Source organism: Babylonia areolata, chromosome 16 (genome assembly GCF_041734735.1).
Source record: "Babylonia areolata isolate BAREFJ2019XMU chromosome 16, ASM4173473v1, whole genome shotgun sequence".
Lineage (NCBI taxonomy): Eukaryota > Metazoa > Mollusca > Gastropoda > Neogastropoda > Buccinidae > Babylonia > Babylonia areolata.
Window position 1 is genome coordinate 19,555,259 of NC_134891.1, and position 26,072 is coordinate 19,581,330.

The 26,072-nt window shown below is 45.4% G+C and overlaps 1 protein-coding gene across 1 annotated transcript in view; it reads left to right on the top strand.

The window, feature by feature from the left end:
• Positions 1-22,677, top strand: part of LOC143291219 (serrate RNA effector molecule homolog) — a 43,405-nt gene extending 20,728 nt beyond the window's left edge. The window contains exons 13-24 of the mRNA XM_076600984.1: positions 1,228-1,436; positions 2,224-2,364; positions 5,252-5,335; positions 6,671-6,781; positions 8,073-8,166; positions 9,301-9,371; positions 11,206-11,365; positions 13,054-13,162; positions 14,323-14,476; positions 18,115-18,313; positions 18,926-19,007; positions 20,672-22,677. Coding sequence (XP_076457099.1) covers positions 1,228-1,436; positions 2,224-2,364; positions 5,252-5,335; positions 6,671-6,781; positions 8,073-8,166; positions 9,301-9,371; positions 11,206-11,365; positions 13,054-13,162; positions 14,323-14,476; positions 18,115-18,313; positions 18,926-19,007; positions 20,672-20,744 — 1,487 coding nt within the window. The 3' untranslated portion in view covers positions 20,745-22,677. The remainder of the gene's footprint in view (positions 1-1,227; positions 1,437-2,223; positions 2,365-5,251; positions 5,336-6,670; positions 6,782-8,072; positions 8,167-9,300; positions 9,372-11,205; positions 11,366-13,053; positions 13,163-14,322; positions 14,477-18,114; positions 18,314-18,925; positions 19,008-20,671) is intronic.
• The last annotated feature ends 3,395 nt before the right edge of the window (positions 22,678-26,072 follow it).

Consider the following 26,072-nt stretch of genomic DNA (forward strand, 5'->3'; position numbering starts at 1 on the left):
AGCTTACAGATCAGGATGTAAGTGAAGGGCTGTCACCTCACTGTGATAAGACAGAGCTTACAAGTCAGGGTGTCAGTGAAGAGCTGTCACCTCACTGTGATAAGACAGAGCTTACAGGTCAGGGTGTCAGTGAAGGGCTGTTACCTCACTGAGATCAGACAGCTGACAGGTCAGGGTGTCAGTGAAGGGCTGTTACCTCACTGAGATCAGACAGCTGACAGGTCAGGGTGTCAGTCACCATTTTTAGTATTTCTTTCTCTTGGGATTGCATTTTTTTTTTTGTTTGTTTGCTCAGGAAACTCAGTTATAACACTGACAAGTGCACAAAACAAAACTGCATTTCTAACTCTCCATTCTGATGTCATTTCACCACGGTTCATTAGTCAGTGTGTTAAAACGCTCTGAGGTTGGAGCAAATTTGAGAGATAGACGGAAAGAAAATGGAGGGTGGTATCATAATTATTACTATTTGCTCTGGTGTCGGTCTGATTTGGTGAAATAGAGATTGTGTATTCTGGTCAGGACGTTTGTGGTGATGGTGTCAGAAGCTGGCAAGACTTGTTTTGGTGAAATGTAGAATGATTTTAGCGTTTACTGTTGTAAACATACGTCTGCCAAACCTGAAAGGTCTGATTTTCTTTTACTCCTGTTTGTAGACAAAGTGAGTGTGTAATTGCCAAGTCTCGATTGTTTGTGTGTATATACTATGTGTGTGTGTGTGTGTTTGTGTGTGTACTTGGTATGTTGGAATTTTCTTGGCAGCTGTGAAAAGTATAGGAACCAAACTTTGTAGGATGGTAGATGAACCAAACTTTGTAGGATGGTAGATATGCATGAGAGCTTTCCTTTCATCCCTTTAAGTCGATGAGGTAAGCAGGATGAGAGGTTCAAAGGACACACACACACAGACACACAAACGCACACACACAAAACCCGCAACAACCCCACACCCCTTCCCACCCACCCACACATACACCTACACATGCACATGATGCACACTCACACACTCCACACACACATGCCATACACACACACACACACACACACACACACTTGCACTCGCACACTCTCTGTCTCTCATCATTATTCTTGACCAGAGGGCGAGATGTAAACAAGCGCATTGTGCTTGCCCCTTTACTCTCCGAAAAATAAAATTCTTTTTTTTTTTCCTTTTCTCTCTGTCTCTCTCTCTCTCTCTCTGACCTGTGCCTGCCTGCCTCCCTGCAGAGAGCAAAGAGAAGGAGGGCGGGGAGTCGGAGAAGGAGGTGAACACAAAGGCGGAGGAGGACGGGCAGGAGGCGATGGCCACCACCACCCCCATCCCTGCCCCCAACACTCCCCTCCTCACCCCCACCATGCCCCGCCCCCTGCACCGCACCAACTCCATCTTCCTCCGCAACCTGGCGCCCACCATCACCAAGCAGGAGGTCGAGGCGGTCAGTATTCCTGTGTGTGTGTGTGTGGAGAGGGGTGTCTTGTGTGTGTGTGAGGTGTGTCTTTCTGTGTCTGTGTAGGTGTCTGTGTGTGTGTTGATGTGTGTATGTCGTGGGGGTTACTTTGGTCGGTTGGTTTCATAGTTTTGTGTGTGTGGAGAGTGTCTGGTCTGTGTCTGTGTGTTTCTGTGTGTTGAGTGGTTTCTGTGTGTGTGTCTGTGTGTGTGTGAGGTGTGTCTGTGTGTTGTTTGTGTGCGTGTGTGTGTGTGTGTTTTGTCAGGGTTACTTTGGTTGGTTAGTTTCATAGTTTGTGTATGTGGGGGGAGTCTGGTCTTTGTGTATGTCAGTGTCTTTATGTGTGTGTGCGGAGGGGTATCTGTGGTGTGTCTATGTGTGTGTGCTGAAATTAACAGTGAGAGAAAAAAAAAAAAGACAGTGACACAAAACGCCTTCAAGGACAGAAGAGTTTGTTTTTTTTTAGCTGGGATTTGAACAGCCGGAGTGATTGTGTGTTGTTGGTGTGGTGACAGCTGAAGAGGTTTTTAGCTGGGATTTGAACAGTGGGAGTGATTGTGTGTTGTTGGTGGGGTGACAGCTGAAGTGGTTTTAGCTGGGATTTGAACAGCAGGAGTGATTGTGTTTTGTTGGGTGTGGTGACAGCTGAAGAGGTTTTAGCTGAGATTTGAACAGTAGAGTGATTGTGTGTTGTTGGGTTTGGTGACAGCTGAAGAGGTTTTTAGCTGGGATTTGAACAGCGGGAGTGATTGTGTGTTGTTGGGTGTGGTGACAGCTGTGCAAGCGGTACCCAGGGTTCATGCGCGTGGCCCTTCAGGACCCCCAGCCGGAGAGACGCTTCTTCCGCCGCGGCTGGGCCACGTACTCCAAGAACATCAACATCAAGGACATCTGCTGGAACCTCAACAACATCCGGGTGAGTGAGTGCTGGCTGCAGAGCAAAGGGGGGAGCCAGTGTTGTTGTGTCAATGTAGAAAGAGTGTGAGTGTTGGTGATGTGGAAAGAGAAGGGATGTCAGTGTTGGCGATGTGTCAGTGTAGAAAGAGTGTGAGTGTTGACGATGTGTCGGTGTTGAAAGAGGAGGGGTGTCAGTGTTGATGGTGTGTCAGTGTTGAAAGAGGAGGGATGTCAGTGTTGGTGGTGTGTCCGTGTGGAAAGAGTGTCAGTGTTGACGATGTGTCGGTGTTGAAAGAGGAGGGGTGTCAGTGTTGATGATGTGGAAAGAGGAGGGGTGTCAGTATTGGTGGTGTGTCCGTGTGGAAAGAGTGTGAGTGTTGACGATGTGTCGGTGTTGAAAGAGGAGGGGTGTCAGTGTTGATGATGTGGAAAGAGGAGGGGTGTCAGTGTTGATGATGTGGAAAGAGGAGGGGTGTCAGTATTGGTGATGTGTCAGTGTGGAAAGAGTGTGAGTGTTGACGATGTGTCGGTGTTGAAAGAGGAGGGGTGTCAGTGTTGGTGGTGTGTCAGTGTGGAAACAGGAGGGGTGTCAGTGTTGATGATGTGTCAGTGTGGAAAGAGGAGGGGTGTCTGTGTTGGTAATGTGTCAGTGTGGAAAGAGGAGGGGTGTCAGTGTTGGTAATGTGTCAGTGTGGAAAGAGGAGGGGTGTCAGTGTTGAAAGAGGAGGGGTGTCCGTGTTGGTGGTGTGTCAGTGTGGAAAGAGGAGGGGTCTCCGTGTGGAAAGAGGAGGGGTGTCAGTGTGGAAAGAGGAGGGGTGTCCGTGTTGGTGGTGTGTCAGTGTGGAAAGAGGAGGGGTGTCCGTGTTGGTGGTGTGTCAGTGTGGAAAGAGGAGGGGTGTCAGTGTTGAAAGAGGAGGGGTGTCCGTGTTGGTGGTGTGTCAGTGTTGAAAGAGGAGGGGTGTCCGTGTGGAAAGAGGAGGGGTGTCAGTGTGGAAAGAGGAGGGGTGTCAGTGTTGGTGGTGTGTCAGTGTGGAAAGAGGAGGGGTGTCCATGTGGAAAGAGGAGGGGTGTCAGTGTGGAAAGAGGAGGGGTGTCCGTGTTGGTGGTGTGTCAGTGTGGAAAGAGGAGGGGTGTCCATGTGGAAAGAGGAGGGGTGTCCGTGTGGAAAGAGGAGGGGTGTCCGTGTTGGTGGTGTGTCAGTGTGGAAAGAGGAGGGGTGTCCGTGTGGAAAGAGGAGGGGTGTTCGTGTTGGTGGTGTGTCAGTGTGGAAAGAGGAGGGGTGTCTGTGTGGAAAGAGGAGGGGTGTCCGTGTTGGTGGTGTGTCAGTGTGGAAAGAGGAGGGGTGTCAGTGTTGGTGGTGTGTCAGTGTGGAAAGAGGAGGGGTGTCAGTATTTGTGGGTATGTCAGTGTATAAAGAGTGTCAGTGTTGGTAATGTATCAGTGTGGGGGGGTGGGGGTCAGTGCTGGTGATGTGTCAGTGTAGAAAGAGGGGTGTCAGTGTTGAAAGAGGAGGGGTGTCAGTGTTGGTGGGTATGTCAGTGTAGGAAGAGTGTCAGTGTTGATGTGTCAGTGTAGGAGTGTCGGTGCTGATGTGTCAGTGTGGAAAGAGTGTCAGTGTCGGTGGTGTCTCAGTGTAGGAAGAGTGTCAGTGTTGGTGATGTGTCAGTGTAGGAGTGTCAGTGTTGGTGATGTGTCAGTGTGGAAAGAACATCAGTGTTGGTAATGTGTCAGTATGGAAACAGCAGAGAGTGTAGGGGAGTTGTTTTGGGTTGTGTTTTTTTTCAAGACAAATGCGGTTCCATTGTGATTGTAAGTAAGCAGACAAAAGCAGTACAGCTACTTGATTTGTCTTAAGATTGATCTGAATTGACTGTCTTCTCAAACACACACACACACACACACACAAATTCTGCTCCTTTACCTGCACTCGGTGTGACAGCAAATGAAGAAGAAATAGCTGTCGCACAGATCGCATTCTTTCAGATACACAGTTCCACAGCAAAAGAGATAATGATGCAAACCTGTCTCAGGGTGAAGGAATGGACCTGAGGAGACTGGAGGAGTGAATTTAGAAAAACAAGGATGGGCACAACAGTCAAGTGGTTAAAGCGTTGGCCTTTCAATCTGAGGGTCTTGGGTGGGTAAAGGGTGGAGATTCTTCTGATCTCCCAGGTCAAGAGATGTGCAGACCTGCTAGTGCCTGAACACCCTTTGTGTGTGTGTGTGTATGCAAGCAGAAGATAAATACACACGTTAAAGATTCTGTAATACATGTTGGCGTTCGGTGGGTAATGGAAACAAGAACATACCTGACATGCACCCTCCCGAAAACAGAGTAAGGCTGCCTTCATGGGAGAGGTACAAACACGTAAAAGCCCACCAGCGTATACAAGTGAATGTGTTGTCGCAGCCCATGAGCGAAAAAGAAAAAACAAACAAACAAAAAACCTAGCTTGGTGGCTTTTTAGGCCTGCAGCTGGCTCCTACCCAGAGCTGAGTGTGCTATGGGCTTAAATGGGAAGACTGGGACCACACAGTCTAGCATCATCTGCTACACGGATGCATCTTTGGGTGTGTTGCTTTAATTTCCTGACCAGCACACTGCAAGCGTCTGTACCTCTCGAGCCTGGTTGTCGCCGGGATATCATCATGACAGGAAGCGTAGAGCACAACCTGGTCATGTCGTCCCAAACCTAAATGGACCTCCATGGCATCATCATCATCATCATCGTCATCCTCCTCCTCCTCCTCCTTCTTCTTCATCATCAATATTTGAAAAAAAACAACAACCAAACAAACCCAGCTAAAAATGGAGTGGTTGGGCATTGGATGGAACTGAAGGCAAGGTACTGAGTGCACAGGAGTGAGCCATAACCCTGTGGTGTTGTGTTGTGTTGTCCCCCCAGCTGAGGGACTGTGAGCTGGGAGCCACGCTCAACAGAGAGCTCAAGCAGCGGGTGCGACCAGTCAACGGGCTGACCGTGCACAAGGTCTGTGTCTGTGTGTCAGTGTCTGTGTGTGTGCCTTTTTTTTTTTTTTTTTTTTTTTTTTAACTCTTTGTTTTTGTGTGTCTCTGTGTTTGATTATCTTACATGCCTTATTGGGTTGTTGTTTTTTTGTTGTTGTTTTTTTTTTTTACACTGTTTTCATATGTCTGTGTATGTGGATTTTTATTTTTATTTTTATTTTTTATTGTTTTACACTTTTTTGTTTCAATTTACGCTATTAAATGGCTTAATGTTGATCATGTGTCTGTTTGATTGTAGCATATGTTGTTTTATGCTTAATAAAATGCTATTATAAATGGCTTAATTTTGATTATAGGTCTGTGTTTGATAAAAGCATATATTATACTGTCTTATGCTTATTCTTTTGTTGTAAGTATTGCTATGCTGTTTTGTTTTCTTTTTAGTTGTTGGGTTGTTTTGGGTTGTTTTTTTGGTTTTTTTAATTTTTTAAAGAGAATTTCGTTCAGTATTTGTTCCACATATGTATTGCTTATGCTGTTGTATGCCATTTCCCCTACTGTGGTTTTTGCATGTGTAATCAATCAGAATCAAAAGTACTTTATTAAACTTCATGGGAATTTCCTTGTGCATGTATTTGTGTATAATTGTGATTACTGTATGGGAGGTTTTCATCAACATTAAGCATTCAAGTTAACCATTTTATGTCCTTTATAGCATTTAATCATTCTATGTCCTTTTAGCATGACTGTTTCATTTCATTTTTCTGTTCATTTTGAAAGATTTGAGTGATTCTGGTACATTGTATATGCAGCATACTTTTACAGCACACATGAATTTCTTTGTGGAGATAGTGAAGTGCTGTACAGTGTGTGTTGACAGGTGAAGTAAAGCACAGTGTGTTGTGTGTTGACAGGTGAAGTACAGTGTGTTGAGTGTTGACAGGTGAAGTACAGTGCAGTGTGTTGTGTGTTGACAGGTGAAGTAAAGTACAGTGTGTTGACAGGTGAAGTACAGTGCAGTGTGTGTTGACAGGTGAAATACAGTACAGCATGTGTTGACAGATGAAGTACAGTGTGTTGTGTGTTGACAGGTGAAGTACAGTGTGTTGTGTGTTGACAGGTGAAGTAAAGTGTGTTGTGTGTTGACAGGTGAAGTACAGTGTGTTGTGTGTTGACAGGTGAAGTACAGTGTGTTGTGTGTTGACAGGTGAAGTAAAGTACAGTGTGTTGTGTGTTGACAGGTGAAGTAAAGCACAGCGTGTGTTGACAGGTGAAGTAAAGTGTGTTGTGTGTTGACAGGTGAAGTAAAGCACAGCGTGTGTTGACAGGTGAAGTACAGTGCAGTATGTGTTGACAGGTGATCGCCCGTAACGATGTGAAGCTGGCGGCCCGCATCATCCAGAACCTGGACAAGAAGTGGGGGCTGTGGATGGACAGGGACGAGGAGAAGAAGGACCAGGAGAAGGAGGTGAAGAAGAAGAAGAAGAAACAGATTTCTGAAATGATTGTGGCTATTATTATGATTTACAGTGATCAGTACGGAGGAGGCAGGGTGTGTGCTGCTGTCAGGACAAGGGGGGGGTGGGGGGGGGTCACAGGTGTCAATTGCCAGAGCTGCTTCTTCGTATGTGGGCTGCAACTCCCATGTTCGCTTGTTTGTACGCGACTGGGCTTTTACGTGTTTGACCATTTTTACCCCGCCATGTACGCAGCCATATTCCATTTTCAGGGGGTGTGCATGCTGGGTATGTTCTTTTTTCCATAACTCACCGAACACTGACATGTAGGCCGGTCAACTCTGGGGAGTTTACACCCTTGGCGGGCATTAGAAAATGCACTAAAATCGACTGTTTTTCCCCTTCATATTTACACGTATTGACATAGCCGGAAATAGCATAGAAGTCAGTTTCCATTGCTGTCAGTTTCCTTTGCTTTCAGTTTGTGCATATGGAGGAAGGAGGAAACTATTTTTAATGAAATGAATTTGAAGCTCTAGCAATGGTTTGAATGAGTTCAATGCTTTTATATATTTCACACAGAGAAAATCTGTTGTGACAAAGAGTAATAATACAACACAAAGAACTGTAGTTGCTGTCTGTTCCAAACAATGTTGTGCTGTGTTTTCAGACTGTGTTCAGCTATGTGTCCAAGAACCCTGTGTGCTGTGTTTTCAGATTGTGTTCAAGAACTGTGTGCTGTGTTTTCAGATCGTGTTCAAGAACTGTGTGCTGTGTTTTCCGATCATGTCCTCATGTCCAAGAACTTTGTGTCCTAGAACTGTGTGCTGTGTTTTCAGATTGTGTCCAAGAACTGTGTGCTGTGTTTTCAGATTGTGTTCAAGAACTGTGTGCGGTGTTTTCAGATTGTGTTCAAGAACTGTGTGCGGTGTTTTCAGATTGTGTTCAAGAACTGTGTGCTGTGTTTTCAGATTGTGTTCAAGTAACTTTGTGCTGTGTTTTCAGATTGTGTTCAAGAACTGTGTGCTGTGTTTTCAGATTGTGTTCAAGAACTGTGTACTGTGTTTTCAGATTGTGTTCAAGTAACTGTGTGCTGTGTTTTCAGATTGTGTTCAAGAACTGTTTGCTGTGTTTTCAGATTGTGTTCAAGAATTGTGTGCTGCTGTGTTTTCAGATTGTGTTCAAGAACTGTGTGCTGTGTTTTCAGATTGTGTTCAAGAACTGTGTGCTGTTTTCAGATTGTGTTCAAGAACTGTGTGCTGTTTTCAGATTGTGTTCAAGAACTGTGTGCTGTGTTTTCAGATTGTGTTCAGCTTTGTGTCCAAGAACCCTGTGCTGCACAACATCACGGATTACCTGGTGGAGGAAGGCAGCTTCGAAGAGGACGAGTTGCTTGGTTGGTGGCCTCCACATTATCTTGTCTCTCTTTAATTTATTTGTGCCCCAGAATTTTGGACATTTATTTACTTGTATTTTGTTGGTAAACAATGATAATGATAGTGGTGATGAAGACGCTGCTTGTATTTTGTTGGTAATCAGTGATGATGATAGGGGTGATGAAGACGCTGCTTGTATTTTGTTGGTAATCAGTGATGATGATAGGGGTGATGAAGACGCTGCTTGTATTTTGTTGGTAATCAGTGATGATGATAGGGGTGATGAAGACGCTACTGTGGGAGTCCATTCAGGTTTAGGACTACTTGACAAAGTTGTACTCTCATGATATATCCCGATGAGGGAATTGATTTGGAGATATGTGGTGAGGGAATTGATGTGGAGAGGTGTGGTGAGGTAACTACTATGGAGATGTGTTGTGTGGTGGGGGAATTGATGTGGAGATGTGTTGTGTGGTGGGGGTATTGATGTGGAGATGTGTTGTGTGGTGGGGGAATTGATGTGGAGATGTGTTGTGTGGTGAGGGAACTGATGTGGAGATGTGTTGTGTGGTGAGGGAACTGATGTGGAGATGTGTTGTGTGGTGGGGGAATTGATGTGGAGATGTGTTGTGTGGTGGGGGTATTGATGTGGAGATGTGTTGTGTGGTGGGGGGAATTGATGTGGAGATGTGTTGTGTGGTGGGGGAATTGATGTGGAGATGTGTTGTGTGGTGGGGGAATTGATGTGGAGATGTGTTGTGTGATGGGGGAATTGATGTGGAGATGTGTTGTGGTGAGGTAACTGATGTGTAGATGTGTTATGTGGTGAGAGTGTTGATGTGGAGATGTGTTGTGTGGTGAGGGTATTGTAGAGATTTGTTGTGTGGTGAGGGAATTGATGGGGAGATGTGTGGTGAGGGAACTGATGTGTAGATGTGTTGTGTGGTGAGGGTATTGATGTGGAGATGTGTTGTGTGGTGAGGGAACTGATGTGGAGATATGTTCTGTTGTGAGGGAATTGATGTGATGTTTGGGAATTGATGTGGAGATTTGTGGTGAGGGAATTGATGTGGATATATGTGGTGAGGGAATTGATGTGGAGATGTATTGCGTGGTGAGGGAATTGATGTGGAGATGTGTTGTGTGGTGTCCAGGAACCAGTGAAGACGACAAGAGGGACGTGAACAACGAGGTGGCTGTGGAGAGAGAGGAGAGCTTGCTCAAGGTCAGTCCTCTTCTTTTCTTTTCTCTTTTATGCGGGGGGCTGTAGGGTGGGAGCTGGGGAGAGGACTTGCACATGTTCTTGTGCTGTGTGTCATGGTATTTTCAAGCTCTGGGTTTGCCACAGTGTATAAGGTTTTAGAGTGTGTGCTTGTATTGATTAAAGGAGAGAGCACATGCATGGGCACACACTTGCCCCCACGTTTGTTCAGAGTCATGGAAATCTGTAAAATGAGACAACCGTTTTCAGGGCTGGAAAAGTGTTGGGGGGGGAGGGGGGGGAAGGAGAGAACCAGTTCCAGGGTTGGAAAAGTCTTGGAGAATTACGGTTTGCCCTTCAGGGTCTTGAAAAGTCTTGTAATTTTGTTAAAACCCTTGTCCAGTACCATTCAACCAAGAGCATAATGCATTGGAAAAAAACTACAAACAAATACAAACAAATTTTTAAAAAAGTGGCGAGAATTGAGTTTTTTCTACCGTTTATAGAGCACCATATTGTTTCTAGCTGGTAGCAACTGGCTGTGTAATTGATGTTTGTTGCTGTGTCAGGCTGACAGCAACTGGCTGTGTGTGACTGAAGCGTGTTGCTGTGTCAGGCTGACAGCAACTGGCTGTGTGTGACTGAAGCGTGTTGCTGTGTCAGGCTGACAGCAACTGGCTGTGTGTGACTGAAGCGTGTTGCTGTGTCGGGCTGACGGCAACTGGCTATGTGTGACTGAAGCATGTTGCTGTGTCGGGCTGACAGCAGCTGGCTGTGTGTGACTGAAGTGTGTTGCTGTGTCTGGCTGACAGCAACTGGCTATGTGTGACTGAAGCGTGTTGCTGTGTCAGGCTGACGGCAACTGGCTATGTGTGACTGAAGCGTGTTGCTGTGTCGGGCTGACAGCAACTGGCTGTGTGTGACTGAAGCGTGTTGCTGTGTCGGGCTGATGGCAGCTGGCTGTGTGTGACGGAAGTGTGTTGCTGTGTCGGGCTGACAGCAACTGGCTATGTGTGACTGAAGTGTGTTGCTGTGTCTGGCTGACAGCAACTGGCTATGTGTGACTGAAGCGTGTTGCTGTGTCCGGCTGACAGCAACTGGTTGTGTGTGACTGAAGCGTGTTGCTGTGTCGGGCTGACAGCAACTGGCTATGTGTGACTGAAGTGTGTTGCTGTGTCGGGCTGACAGCAACTGGCTGTGTGTGACTGAAGTGTGTTGCTGTGTCGGGCTGACAGCAACTGGCTGTATGTGACTGAAGTGTGTTGCTGTGTGTGACTGAAGCGTGTTGCTGTGTCGGGCTGACAGCAACTGGCTATGTGTGACTGAAGTGTGTTGCTGTGTCCGGCTGACAGCAACTGGTTGGGCTAACAGTGAAGATAGCCTCATGAATGTTATATGGAGATGTGTGTGAGTGATGTGTACAGGTGATGGACCGCTTGATCATGTACCTGTGTGTAGTGATGTGTGTGAATGATGTGTGCAGGTGTTGGACCGCATGATCACGTACCTGTGTGTGAACGATGTGTGCAGGTGTTGGACTACATGATCATGTACCTGTTTGTGATGATGTGTGCAGGTGTTGGACCGCATGATCATGTACCTGTGTGTGAACGATGTGTGCAGGTGTTGGACCGCATGATCATGTACCTGTGTGTGAACGATGCGTGCAGGTGTTGGACCGCATGATCACGTACCTGTGTGTGAACGATGTGTGCAGGTGTTGGACCGCATGATCACGTACCTGTGTGTGAACAGTGTGTGCAGGTGTTGGACCGCATGATCATGTACCTGTGTGTGAACGATGTGTGCAGGTGTTGGACCGCATGATCATGTACCTGTGTGTGAACGATGTGTGCAGGTGTTGGACCGCATGATCATGTACCTGCGCGTGGTGCACTCCCTGGACTACTACAGCGCCAACGAGTACCCCAACGAGGACGAGATGCCGCACCGCTGTGGCATCATGCATGCACGGGGGATGGCTCCGGGGGCCACGTCCAAGTTCAAGCAGAACGATGGTGGGTCAGCTTTCACCTTTATGTGGTGGTGGAGGTATTGTTTGTGTGTTTTTGTTTTTTTGTTGCTGTCGTCCATTATCTGCACCGTTTCAGTGGCGTTACTCCCACAATGGTGGCTTGGTTCACTTGTGTGGGTTGTCATTCTTTTGTATGACTCTTTTTGTCACAACAGATTTCTCAACAACCGGTGTCTGTGTGTGAGTTGCCTGTGATCAAGTCTGTTCTTATGTCACATATGACCTTTTCTTTTTTTTTTTTTTTTTTTTTTTTTTTTTCCCCAACATGGACTTGAAGGACAAAGACTGAAATACACAAATGTTCCAGCAAGAAGCAGCATCTTGTTTGAACGTTACAGCGAGAAGTAGAATTTCGTTAGACTTTATTTGAATTCATGCTAGAACTGGTTTTTGACTCACTTGTGTAAACAAAATGAGTATGTTTTAACCCAGTGTTCGGTTGTCTGTGTGTGTGTGTGTGTTTGTGTGTGTGTCCGTGATAAACTTTAACATTGACATTTTCTCTGCAAATACTTTGTCAGTTGACACCAAATTAGGCAAAAAAATTGGAAAAATTCAGTTCTTTCCAGTCATCTTGTTTAAAACAATATTGCACCTCTGGGATGGGCACAAAAAAATTAAAAAAAATGAAGCCTAATTATATACAAACTGCATTTACTGTTATATTTATATTTTTTGTATTCTCTAAACTTGGCACTTTGATCTGATATTCTGACCCAACAACAAGAGCAGTCATTATTATCATTTTTTGTTCAAACAGGAACTTCTTCTGCTAAGCATGGAAGTTTTATTTATTTTGCAAACGTTTTGGTGCAGATAGTAAAAGAAGGGAAATTACTCTGTAATTAATGCTAGGGGACTTAATTTGCTTTAAACTGATCTTTCTCATCTTAAACATTACATTTTGAAATTATACTCAATACATAAAAAGCTTGGATTTTTTTTAAAAAGTATATCACAAGTGAGTCTTGAAGGCCTTGCCTCTCTTTTTTTTTTTTTTTTTAATTTTTATTTTTAGTTCATGTCAGAATTTCATACTTAAGTTAGGAGCTTTTTCAGGAATGGAAGATGGCTGCCAGAAAAGAGGGCACCCCATGGGCAGTTTTAGAAGGGAGGTCAGTCACTAGCTGCAGCTTCTTTCTATTTCGCTGTCTGAACAATGTGTTAGTTTGCACGGGAAAGGAATCGGGTCCCAAAGTCTGCACCGGTGGGTCACAGTGTGTGTGTGTGAGGTGAAACAATTTTTTTGGGGGAAAAAAAAAATCTTTTTAATTACACATACTTTACCCACTGATGCAGACTCCGGCAGGGGGCTGGATTCCTGTCCTGTCCAAACTACTGGTCTGCTATGCGGAGAAATCGAAAGTAGCTTCGGCAAGTAGCCTCCCTTGGTAAGTTACCTCCCTTGCGTTAGCAGACGCAGTGTCCTCTTTTTCGGCAGCCATGTTGGTTTTCCTGACCTGTCCTACATTTGCGGCAAAGTTTTTGTCAGTTTTTCTTCATTTTTGTCCTTTCATTGACTGCATGTAACCATGGTTTCAAACAGGATACAAGACTGCATCAATTATTTGGGGTGATCGGGGCAAAAAACAAAACAAAACAAACCTTTTGAATTTGTGGGAGAAGTTTAGCCTTCAGTGTGCAGTGGATTGAAGTAATTGGTTGTTTCAGTGACGGAATACATGACCAACTTTGAGGGCAAGCTGAAGGCGTTTCTGGAGGGCAGTGGTACCATCACTGAGGAGGAGGCCGCCAAGCTGGGCAAGAAGAACCCTGAGATATATCCTTTGTGGAGTGAAGCGTGCGTGTGCAGGACTGCTGTGTCAGTGCCTGTGTCTCAGCACAAGATTCAGCGATATATGAATAAGGTGTGCGTGTGAATGACTGCTGTGTCAGTGCCTGTGTCTCAGCACAAGATTCAGCGATATATGAATAAGGTGTGCGTGTGAATGACTGCTGTGTTAGTGCCGTGTCTCGGCACAAGATTCAGCGATATATGAATAAGGTGTGCGTGTGAATGACTGCTGTGTTAGTGCCGTGTCTCAGCACAAGATTCAGCGATATATGAATAAGGTGTGCGTGTGAATGACTGCTGTGTTAGTGCCGTGTCTCGGCACAAGATTCAGCGATATATGAATAAGGTGTGCGTGTGAATGACTGCTGTGTTAGTGCCGTGTCTCAGCACAAGATTCAGCGATATATGAATAAGGTGTGCGTGTGAATGACTTCTGTGTTAGTGCCGTGTCTCAGCACAAGATTCAGCGATATAGGAATTAGGCATGCATGTGAGTGACAGCTGTATTTGTGCTGTGTCTCAGCACAAAGATTCAGCGATATATAAATTGGGCATGCATATGATGCATATGAATGACTGCTGTGTTAGTGCTGTGTCTCGGCACAAGATTCAGCCATTTATCAATCCTTTTTTTTTTTTCTGCCCTGGTGTGAGTGGTGAGGTGGTTTGTTCCCTGTGTGCCTCCCTATGTTATAGAGATGGCTGGTGGGTCACTGTTAGCCATGTTTGAAGAGTACAGTACACAGGGTTGTATACATTTTGCTTGAAATTCACTGATGGCATTCCAATGTGATTGTTGTCAGGTTTCGGGAAAGCCCGATTCCCTGTTCCACTTTTTAAACACAAAGGACCACATTCATGGAAGAAATCTGAGGGATTCAAAGCAGCATGCAGTGTCATGAATCTAAAAACAAAACAAAACAACACACTTAGCTGTCCTTTCATCTGCGATGTTTTAATGACATTTCTCTGCCACCAGCCACACTCGGGATTATCTGCCACTGTTCCATATGACCTATGACCTTAACGGCAGCCCGTAGTCAGATTGTGGGGTATTGATGTATGTGTATGACCTCACCATCATCCCACAGAGATGTGGGTGTGTGTGTGTGTGACCTGTGACTTATGACCTTAACCCTGCCCACAGAGGTGGAGAAGTTTGTGCAGGCCAACACCCAGGAGCTGGCCAAGGACAAGTGGCTGTGTCCACTCAGCGGCAAGAAGTTCAAGGGGCCAGACTTCGTGCGCAAACACATCTTCAACAAGCACGGCGAGAAGGTGGAGGAGGTGAAGAAAGAGGTGAGCATCACTCTGCTTGTGTGTTGTTGTTTATTTTGTGTGTGTTTTTTGTTTTTGTTTTTTTATTTGGTGCCAACCAAAATCCTTTTGAATTCGTGTGAGAAGTTTAGCCTTCAGTGTGCAGTGGATTTGAGGTGTCGGGTTGCCCTGCTATTGATGTCTACTGACGGGCACAATAGCCAATTGGTTAAAACGTTGGACTTTCAATCTGAGAGTCCCAGGTTCGTATCTCAGTAATGGTGGGTAAAGGGTGGAGATTTTTCCAATCTCCCAGGTCAACATATGTGCAGACCTGCTTGTGCCTGAACCCCCCTCATGTGCATATGTAAGCAGAAGATCATGTATGCACATTAAAGATCCTGTAAACTATTTCGGCGTTCTGAGGGTTATGGAAGCAAGAACATACCCAGCATGCACATGCCCGGAAAACGGAGTATGGCTGCCTACAGGGCAGGGTAAAAACGGTCTTACATGTAAAAGCCCATTCGTGTACATGCGAGTGAATGTGGGAGTTACAGCCCACGAACAAAGAAGAAGAAGAAGGTGTCTACCATGTCTGTGGTTTGGGTTGGGTGGGTCAGTCACACTTCATGTCTGTGGTGTGGGTTGGGTGGGTCTGTCACACTTCATGTCTTTGGTGTGGGTTGGGTGGGTGGATCAGTCACACTTCATGTCTGTGGTGTGTGTTTGGTGGGTGGATCAGCTACACTTCATGTCTGTGGTGTGGGTTGGATGGGTGGGTCTGTCACACTTCATGTCTGTGGTGTGTGTTGGGTGGGTGGGTCTGTCACACTTGATGTCTGTGGTGTGTGTTGGGTGGGTGGGTGGGTCTGTCACACTTCATGTCTGTGGTGTGGGTTGGGTGGGTGGATCAGTCACACTTCATGTCTGTGGTGTGGGTTGGGTGGGTGGGTCAGTCACACTTCATGTCTGTGGTGTGGGTTGGGTGGGTGGATCAGTCACACTTCATGTCTGTGGTGTGGGTTGGGTGGGTGGGTCAGTCACACTTCATGTCTGTGGTGTGGGTTGGGTGGGTGGATCAGTCACACTTCATGTCTGTGGTGTGGGTTGGGTGGGTGGGTCAGTCACACTTCATGTCTGTGGTGTGGGTTGGGTGGGTGGATCAGTCACACTTCATGTCTGTGGTGTGGGTTGGGTGGGTGGGTTAGTCACACTTCATGTCTGTGGTGTGGGTTGGGTGGGTGGGTCAGTCACACTTCATGTCTGTGGTGTGGGTTGGGTGGGTGGGTCAGTCACACTTCATGTCTGTGGTGTGGGTTGGGTGGGTCTGTCACACTTCATGTCTGTGATGTGGGTTGGGTGGGTGGGTCAGTCACACTTCATGTCTGTGGTGTGGGTTGGGTGGGTGGATCAGTCACACTTCATGTCAGTGGTGGGGGTTGGATGGGTGGATCAGTCACACTTCATGTCTGTGGTGTGGGGTGGGTTGGTGGGTCAGTCACACTTCATGTCTGTGGTGTGGGTTGGGTGGGTGGGTCAGTCACACTTCATGTCTGTGGTGTGGGTTGGGTGGGTGGGTCTGTCACACCTCATGTCCGTGGTATGGGTTGGGTGGGTGGGTCTGTCACACTTCATGTCTGTGGTGTGGGTTGGGTAGATCAGCTACATTTCATGTCTGTGGTGTGGGTTGGGTGGGTGGGTCAGTCACACTTCATGTCTGTGGTGTGTGTTGGGTGGGTGGGTCAGTTACACTTCATGTCTGTGGTGTGGGTTGGGTGGGTGGGTCTGTCACACCTCATGTCCGTGGTGTGGGTTGGGTGGGTGGGTCAGTCACACTTCATGTCTGTGGTGTGTGTTGGGTGGGTGGGTCAGTTACACTTCATGTCTGTGGTGTGGGTTGGGTGGGTGGGTCAGTTACACTTCATGTCTGTGGTGTGGGTTGGGTGGGTGGGTCAGTTACACTTCATGTCTGTGGTGTGGGTTGGGTGGGTGGGTCTGTCACACTTGATGTCTGTGATGCGGGTTGGATGGGTGAGACAGTCACACTTGATGTCTGTGGTGTGGGTTGGATGGGTCAGTCACACTTCATGTCTGTGGTGTGGGTGGGGTGGGTCTGTTACGCTTCATGTCTGTGGTGTGGGTGGGGTGGGTCTGTTACGCTTCATGTCTGTGGTGTGGGTGGGGTGGGTCTGTTACGCTTCATGTCTGTGGTGTGGGTGGGGTGGGTCTGTTACGCTTCATGTCTGTGGTGTGGGTGGGGTGGGTCTGTTATGCTTCATGTGTGTGGTGTGGGTGGGGTGGGTCTGTTATGCTTCATGTGTGTGGTGTGGGTGGGGTGGGTGGGTTAGTCACACTTCATGTCTGTGGTGTGGGTTGGGTGGGTCTGTCACACTTCATGTCTGTGGTGTGTGTTGGGTGGGTGGGTCAGTCACACTTCATGTCTGTGGTGTGGGTTGGATGGGTGGATCAGTCACACTTCATGTCTGTGGTGTGGGTTGGATGGGTGGGTCAGTCACACTTCATGTCTGTGGTGTGGGTTGGGTGGGTCTGTCACACTTCATGTCTGTGGTGTGGGTTGGGTGGGTGGATCAGCTACACTTCATGTGTGTGGTGTGGGTTGGGTGGGTGGGTCTGTCACACTTCATGTCTGTGGTGTGTGTTGGGTGGGTCATTCACACTTCATGTCTGTGGTGTGGGTTGGGTGGGTTAGTCACACTTCATGTCTGTGGTGGTGAAGCTGGACCAGAGCCAAAGCTCTGTCATGTTCACACTGAACCCGCGGACCAATTAACTGATCCGTTTGCCCAGGAAAGGACCTGACTTTTTTTCTTCTTTTTTTCTTGAGCATGCAAATGATGGGGACAGAGAATCTGAGTGTACAAAAAAAAAAGTTTTTATTTATTCAAAATTGTTCCTAAAGAGCTGATTAAGAGGAGTTGATAACTACATAATCAGAAGCAGTTTGCTCTTGGTAATACTTATGGGGCATGATTACCTTTTTTTTTTTTTTTTTTTTTTTTTTTTTTTTTTAAAGACTGCTCAGGCGTGTGGAAGGGTGATATCATGGCTGATCCAGAGTGGTGAAGGAATCTGGAGTGGATTGTACAACTGGGAACCCAACGCTACATGTGTCTGAAAACACTGCAAGCACAAGTGGCTAGCCATGTGGTATTTGCAGCCGGATTCATAAAGATGTGTTGTAGTGTGTTGTATCTTTGTCTTTGGGAACGACAGGACTGTTGTTGTGTGTTGTATCTTTGTCTATGGGAAATGACAGGACAGATGTGTTGTAGTGTGTTGTATCTTTGTCTTTGGGAAACGACAGGACAAACATGTTGTAGTGTGTTGTGTCTCTGTCAGGAGGAAATGATAGGACATTGGGAGGCAAGATGAAAGACTAACCTTTATTTTCTTGATCAGGCCCGAAAGACTGACTGACTGGAGGGCAATTGGTGATAGAAATGGAGCAATGTGATATGAAGGAAGGAGATGTCTGTCTTGGAGAATTTCCTTTCTTGCCCAAAGATGATGATTAGCCACATGGAAGCATTTTTTTTTAACTCAGAATTGCTTTTACAGGTTGCCTCTGTCTTGGAGAATCACCTTTGTTGCCTGAGGATACTGATTAGTTCTGTGGAAGTGTTTTTATTTTAGGGATTTATTGTTTTCTATTGCAGGTGGCTTTTTTCAACAACTACCTGATGGACCCCAAGCGGCCGTCTCTCCCGGAGCACCCTGGGAACCGACCCCCTCCCCCGCCACCCAGGGAAACAGGGCAGCAGTTCTCCACCGGTTCCACCCCCATGCCCACGCAGCCCCCAACCTCCTTGATGGGGGCCTACACAGGAAACCGGAACCCACCCGTCATGTATGGAGGTAGGTGATGGTGAATGTCTTGACTGGGAAGTGGTTGCGTGGGTTTGAGTCCCGTACAGTGATCTCCCCTGTTCACAAGTCCGATTCTGATCCAGCTTTTGGAAGATGACATCACTCCTCAAAACACTACACCCAGTGTCAGCACAGCCGTGTGGAGGACTTTCACTTTACTGGCAGATGCGTCTTGTGCACCATATGCGTCTTATTTGTGCCCTAATTAAGATTTGTGTTTTTTAAGAACAGGAGTGTGTGCTTTATACGCTGCAACGCCATTTAGGCAGAAAGGTATGGTGCTTTCATAGTATAACATACACACTATACACTTACGGACAGGAAAAAAATGATGGTGCTGCTTTGCAGTGACACCAGGGAGAGCAGTCCATATTTCACGTAACGAAATCTGTTGTGACAAAAAAAATAACAGCACAAATCTTAGGCCGTGTAAGCCAGTTGCTGACAGTTATTTATTTATTTTTTGCTGTCAGATCATGTTGTGGCGGTTAATGCTTTTGTTTGAGCATGATAGCTTCTGCTTACAGATCATCCAAACGGAGCTGATGCTGGCAGTGTCATGAATACACTTGTGAACAAAAAGAAATGTGTTTGTTGCAGGAAGCTTGCCATCTTTTGGGGGGCCCAGCTACGGTGGCCGTGACGGGCCAGATTTCTCCAGGAGAGGAGGGAGACCCTTTGGGTGAGTGTGCAGGGAGGGAAACGGGCTGAGAATTGCCAAGGGATTTTGATTGTCGGGGAAGGGGTGTCTGACAGGCTGAGAACTGGCAAGTGATTCTGATTGTCGGGGAAGGGGGTATTTGATTCATAGAACACATACCGTAGAGCCCCTGGTACTTGCATGTGTACTGTAGAGCTCTTGCATGTGCAGACCAAAAACTATGTGGGATCGACTGGGAGGGTCTTGCATAGTCTGAATGGTAACATTGATTGTTGTCATCAACAAGGGAATCAGTAGGTGATGTCTTGCATTGTGTGAATGGTGATGATTGTTGTCATCAACACGGGGGTTAGTAGGTGATGTCTTGCATAGTCTGAATGGTAATAGTTGTGGTCATCAACATGGGGTTAGTAGGTGATGTCTTGCATAGTCTGAATGGTAATGATTGTTGTCATCAACAGGGGGGTTAGTAGGTGATGTCTTGCATAGTCTGAATGGTGATGATTGTTGTCATCAACATGGGGTTAGTAGGTGATGTCTTGCATAGTCTGAATGGTAACGATTGTTGTCATCAACACGGGGGTTAGTAGGTGATGTCTTGCATAGTCTGAATGGTAACGATTGTTGTCATCAACACGGGGGTTAGTAGGTGATGTCTTGCATAGTCTGAATGGTGATGATTGTTGTCATCAACAGTGGGGTTAGGAGGTGATGTCTTGCATAGTCTGAATGGTGATGATTGTTGTTATCAACAAGGGGGCTAGTAGGTGATGTCTTGCATTGTCTGATTGGTGATGATTGTTGTCATCAGCATGGGGGTTAGTAGGTGATGTCTTGCATAGTCTGAATGGTAATGATTGTTGTCATCAACAGTGGGGTTAGTAGGTGATGTCTTGCATAGTCTGAATGGTGATGATTGTTGTTATCAACAAGGGGGCTAGTAGGTGATGTCTTGCATAGTCTGAATGGTGATGATTGTTGTCATCAACAATGGGGATAGTACAATAGTAGTTGAAGTCTTGCATAGTCTGAATGGTTACAGGCACAACTGAACAGGTGGAAAATGTTTATCAAGGTAGTAGTGCAGGATCTCCTTTGGTAGGTGTCCTCTTGATGAACTAACGCTAATAGAGCCCTATGGACTGTGGTGCCAATCAATCCGAACAGACACAATTGAGTCACTGATCGTTTCATTAATTTATTTACAATCTGTTCGTCTAAGATGTGATAGTAGACTGATGACGTGCGCAATAGCCGAGTGGTTAAAGCGTTGGACTTTCAATCTGAAGGTCCCTGGTTCGAATCACGGTGACGGCGCCTGGTGGGTTATGGGTGAAGATTTTTACGATCTCCCAGGTCAACATATGTGCAGACCTGCTAGTGCCTGTACCCCCTTCGTGTGTATAAGAAAGCAGAAGATCAAATACGCACGTTAAAGATCCTGTAATCCATGTCAGCGTTCGGTGGGTCATGGAAACAAGAACATACCCAGCATGCACACCCCCGAAAGCGGAGTATGGCTGCCTACATGGCGGGGTAAAAACGGTCATACACGTAAAATCCCACTCGTGTGCATACGAGTGAACGTGGGAGTTGCAGCCCACGAACGAAGAAGAAGAAGATAGTAGACTGTTGATATTAGACTCCTGAGGCGTTGACCAGCCTGTTGTTGTTGTGTTTGGCAGAAGACGCAGTGACCCCCGACCCATCATTGAGTACAGAGATCTGGACGCCCCTGACGAGATGGACATTTTCTGAAGCGTGCGCGGCCCTGACCTTGACACCTGAACGCTGTCTGTGGCGGTTACCCAGCGTCGGAGAGCTGTTCGTGTGTGACGTGTTGGTGGTTAGCTGCCTGTGAACAACGTTGTGGGCTCTTGTCAGGATATTCCTGGATTCCAGATCCACACTGCCTTTTTCTCGTGGGAGCTAGGTGGGTTTGGGATGGTAGTGCAAAGGGTGGTAGATGTAAAGTGTGGTAGTGTAAAGGTGGTAGTGTAAAGGGTGGGTGGGGAGGGGGAGAGAAACGGTGAGCAAGGGCAGCAGGCTGTGTCAAGAGAGCAAGTGTTGCTGTTGGATCAGAGTGAAGTGTAGGTTGTCTGCTCCACAACCACCCCCTGCCCCTTCCCTGTCCTCTTCCTGGTGTTCACACACAGTCAGGGATGTCTGGAAAAGTCTTGGGGAGAATGAGAGAACCATTTTCAGGGCTGGAAAAGTCTTGGGGAGAATGAGAGAACCATTTTCAGGACTGGAAAAGTCTTGGGGAGAATGAGAGAACCATTTTCAGGGCTGGAAAAGTCTTGGGGAGAATGAGAGAACCATTTTCAGGGCTGGAAAAGTCTTGGGGAGAAAGAGAGAACCATTTTCAGGGCTGGAAAAGTATTTGAAAGATGTACAATCAGTAAAGAGTGGTAACTCTCTCCGTTCACAAAGTACACAACTTCAAGTCAGTGCTGCTTATGCTACCGATTCAGCAAGCACACAGGTAAATAAAAGTACATTGGAACAAACCCAGAAGGATATGTTTTGCCCTTCAGGGTCTGGAAATGTCTTGGAAAGTTGACACCCTTGACCAATACCATTTAATGAAGACCATAATGCATTTGAAAAACCCCAAATAAACTCAAAAAGAAAAAAAAAAAGTGATGAAAATTGAACATGAATAGAGGCATATCCATCTCTTGTTTTGTCAGAGATGTTTTTTTTTCGATTTAGTGTGGCTTTGTGTTTGGTATGGAACAGTTGTCGTTGTAGTGTGGGAAAAAGCTGTGGGGAGGGAAAAAAGTATGGAATTGTGTTGGGTCAGGTGTGGGAACCCTGGGTCATTGAGGATGTCAGTGGTGGGCTGTCAGAGCCAGTGATGACTGTATGGACCTCCCAGGGAGGCAACGTTGGGGAAGGGAAGGGTGTGTGTGTATGTGTGTGTGTGTCGTCGGCTGTACAGTGCCACCACTGAAAGCACACACACACTAAGTTGCCTGCAAACGTTTGCTGGCAAACGTCTGTGCTGCACATTTTGTTGTGTAGCTAGCTGCTTCTGGCACTGAAACAAGTTCCTGTCATCCATTTCCTAGGAAGCTGCATTTGCTGCTTTATGCCTTCTGAACCGTTGAGAGAAAAAAGTCAATGAAAAGAAAAAGAAAAAAATAGAAAGAAAGATTGTCAGTGTGTGAATATTCTGGCCTATCGAGTTGATACTGAGAAACAGGTTGTCAATATTACCTTCTTTTTTTTTTCTGATAATAGAGACACTTTTTCTTTTCTGTTTTTCCTCTTTTTTTTTTATAACCAAATGAAAGAAGAGTTTTATACCTTTTTAAAAACTCCATATGCTTTGTCTACCATGTGTGTGTTTTTGGTGCAGCACCCAGAGAAGAGTGGGGAGGGACCGGGGGTGGGGGGGCTGGACGGCTGTAGACTTTTGGGGCAAGTAATGTATTATTGACCGGGGGGGGGGGGGGGGGGGTCTTACAGACACTGGCTAATTAGTTTTGATATGCAGGAGCATGTGTTGAAATGAGTATATGAAACATTGCTATTAAATGTCATGTTTTTAAGTCTGTGTCTTCTTCGTCTTCTTCTTCAAAGTGGTTTTATGTGAATGGAATATGCTGTAAAGATGGGTGTTTGTGTTTCCCATGACTTAGATGTTCTTGTTTGTATGGGATGAGTAAAGAATTTGAGCAAGTAATGTTTGTTTCGCCTTTATTCCAACTGTCTTTGGGTCGGTGTTTGCTGTGTGGCTGTTCAGTGAAAAATCTGAAAGTACTCTTTTTTTTCTTTTTTTTTTTGCCCTGTCAGGACACAAAAACATTTTTTGGGAGATGTAGGGTGGTCACACTCTGTCCTCTCTACCATTTCCACCACTAATTTTGGGAGTTTGTGTAACTTCTATTTTGTTGAATATTAAATATTTATACTGTAACAGTGTCAAACTAAAATGACACCAAAATGTACATTTTGGTTATGCACATATTGTCAGAGACTTTCACAATCTGACTCTTCGCAAAATGTCATCAATTTGTCATTTCTTCTTGTCTTTTTATACACTTTCAAAAACTCTCATGATTTTTAAAGTTTTGTCCACAACTTTATATTACAGGAAGACCTCTCTAACTAACTCCGGCATTCTGTGACGTTTAGAAAAGTAAAAGGGAACAAGATGTGTGTGTGTTTCTTTGCTCACATTCAGTGCGCACACATACACCGTAATACCACCACCACCACCATGCTGTTTATAACAAGAGTGAATGCATTTTCTCTCACTTTATCTCATTCTTTCATTCTATGTGTCCCTCTCACTCTTCTCTCGCACACACACACAGAGGTCTGAACTTTGTATCATAATATTGTGACTGGTGTAATTACCAAATACGTTAAATGAACGTTAAGTCTGAGGTCCTGGGTTCAGTCCAGGTTTCAGTGTCTGGTGGGTGAAGGGTAGAGATTTTTCTGATCTCCCAGGTCAGCTTTGGGTGCACCTGCTTGTGCCCCATTGTACGTATACATGCAAGTGATCAAACACACTCTATTAAATAAAGATCCTGTAATCCAGTCTAATGTGAGCGTTTGGTGGGTTATCGTATGGAAACAGGAATATACCCAACATGCGTGGCCATTAAATTGATACCAGGTATGCTCAGTTTGTGCCCTTTATTTGTAGCTGGTGCATTTCAGGAAAAAAAACAAAAAAAACAACAACAAAAAACAACCACCAACAAACACGATTGTATGAACATTTCCTAAAAGCTTAGGCCTTGCTCTTGACACAATGCATTAAAATACAAGAAAGGCAAGGCCTCCAAGACTCGCGTGTGATACGCACTTAATTCAACAAAGAAATCTTTCATAAAAAAAAAGCCCCCACCTCCGAAAACAACAACACAAAAACACACCTATAACCTGGCAAAAACACATTAATATAAATGTAACCATGACCTTTGACCTCTAAATTTACGAAGCATTGGTGTTCTGGCAAAAACAAATCATTAAAATTTTGGTATACCATATTTGATGAAAACTGGATGAAAAGCCCATGCGTTTTACATTTTTCTGGTCTGCCATGTTGTGACCTTGACTTTTGACCTCTGTTTCTTTACCCAGTTTTGTTTTCACCATGACCAATCATTGTATCAAGTTTTATGGTGATTATTTGCAAAAACTCTCTTGCACACAGAAATTTTTCCTGTCAACATTGTGTGCCATGTTGTGACCTTGATCCCTAAACCTCTGACTTTGAATTTCTTTCGGGGGCATGCTGTACCCATAACCAATCACAATACTAAGTTTGATTAAAATTAGATGAAAGGTATGGTCCCTGTCGAACCTTTTCTGTTTTGCCAAATAATGACCTTGATATTTTTGACTCCTCACTCTGCTTATATGATCATAAACTTAACTATAATTATGACTAATATGACTTAAAAGGTCATGATCATACCAACCATCCTGCCAAGTTTGGTTCCTTTGCTGCCTGTGTATATATCTATGTATGATAGTTGGGTCTCACAATGATCATCAGAACAGGAGTGGAGGCAGCAGCTGAACCAACTATCCGGGCACTGGTAGTTACCCAAAAAATGCTGTTAAAGTTTTATCACACACACACACACACATAACACAAACTCACTTTGTTTACATACATAAGTCAGTGACTGATCATTATCTGTTGCCACTGGTATGTAGACCCCAACCAATGTGAAGAAATGAAATACATTTTTTAATATACATACATATATATATATATAAGAATACATTGTACCAGCCATAGTCCTTTGTCACCATAGGACAAGGCAGAACACACTGTTCTTGAGGGTTGGGTTCCACGAACGATCTTGAATTACCCTTCTCTCCAGGGCAAGGTTTAGTTGGCATTATAAAAGAATCTCCCCAAGTCTACACTAATTCCACAAACTCTGGAACATTCACAACACCAAGCAAAGAATTAAGTTAGTCACAGCACAACACTTCCCCTTGATCTGCACAATTTTAAACCAAATCTGAAACGGTTCCATGCAACTGATTTTTAAAGACAAGATCGCAAAAGATCTAGGTTAAACACCAGTGAAAGTACTGTGCAGTAGTTGTTTTTTTTGTTGTTTTTTTTCCACAGATTAATAACTAATGTGCAAAAAAATTACGGTACGCAGAACGTCAACGGCAAATGATTTTGAAAATAGCTGTTAAAAAAAGAAAAGAAAAAAAAGTGCACTCTTAGTTTCAGCAAACGGAGGCCAATTCATGTAGGTAGCCGACTGAAGTTTACTGGCAAAGTTTAGTGCCCTTTAAATGCAAGACTTATCAAAGCCCAAAACATGAAGTGCTGCCAGACCAAGGGCTATGGCATGCTGGTTTCGCTTCAGAGTGACAGTACATGGGCACCGCCGACACGGAATGAGTTAAACGGATCTTCAGCCTTACGGTCCAGCGAATGTCACCAGCAAACTAAACACATTCTCCACACAAGGAAAGATACAACATGTCTTTCGGTCTTTTGTAACACGGTAACACACGCACCCCTAACAGCCTCCCCTCCTATCCACCCCCACGCCCCCTTTTTAAAAATTAATTTTATCCGTCTGGAAAGACGTTAAACTGAAGACTGCAGACACACACACACACACACACACACACACCGCCACACACACACACACACACACACACACGTACGTCTTTCTAACTATAAAAGAAGGCTGCACTGAGAAAGCGCATGTTATTATAATAGCCCCAGTCCATTTTCTCAATTACACTGAGAACGAGTGACTCAGTGATATACCCGGAAGGGTTGGCGTTGTTCAATTTCTTTGTTGTTCAGTGCCTTTATTGTTCAATGCCTTTGTTGTTCAGTGCCCTTGTTGTTTAGTGCCTTGTTGTTCAGTGCCTTTGGTGTTCAGTGCCTTGTTGTTCGGCCGGGACTGGAACGCCCTGCCCCTTACAGCTGTGGAGGCCAACATGATACCACTGGCACTTTTGTATCGAAGGTGTCGCAGTGGCTGCAAAATGATAACAACCGACTCTCTCTCTCTCTCTCTCTCTCTCTCTCTCTCTCTCTCCTGTAACCACCATCAAAGAAAGAAAGAGGATTTA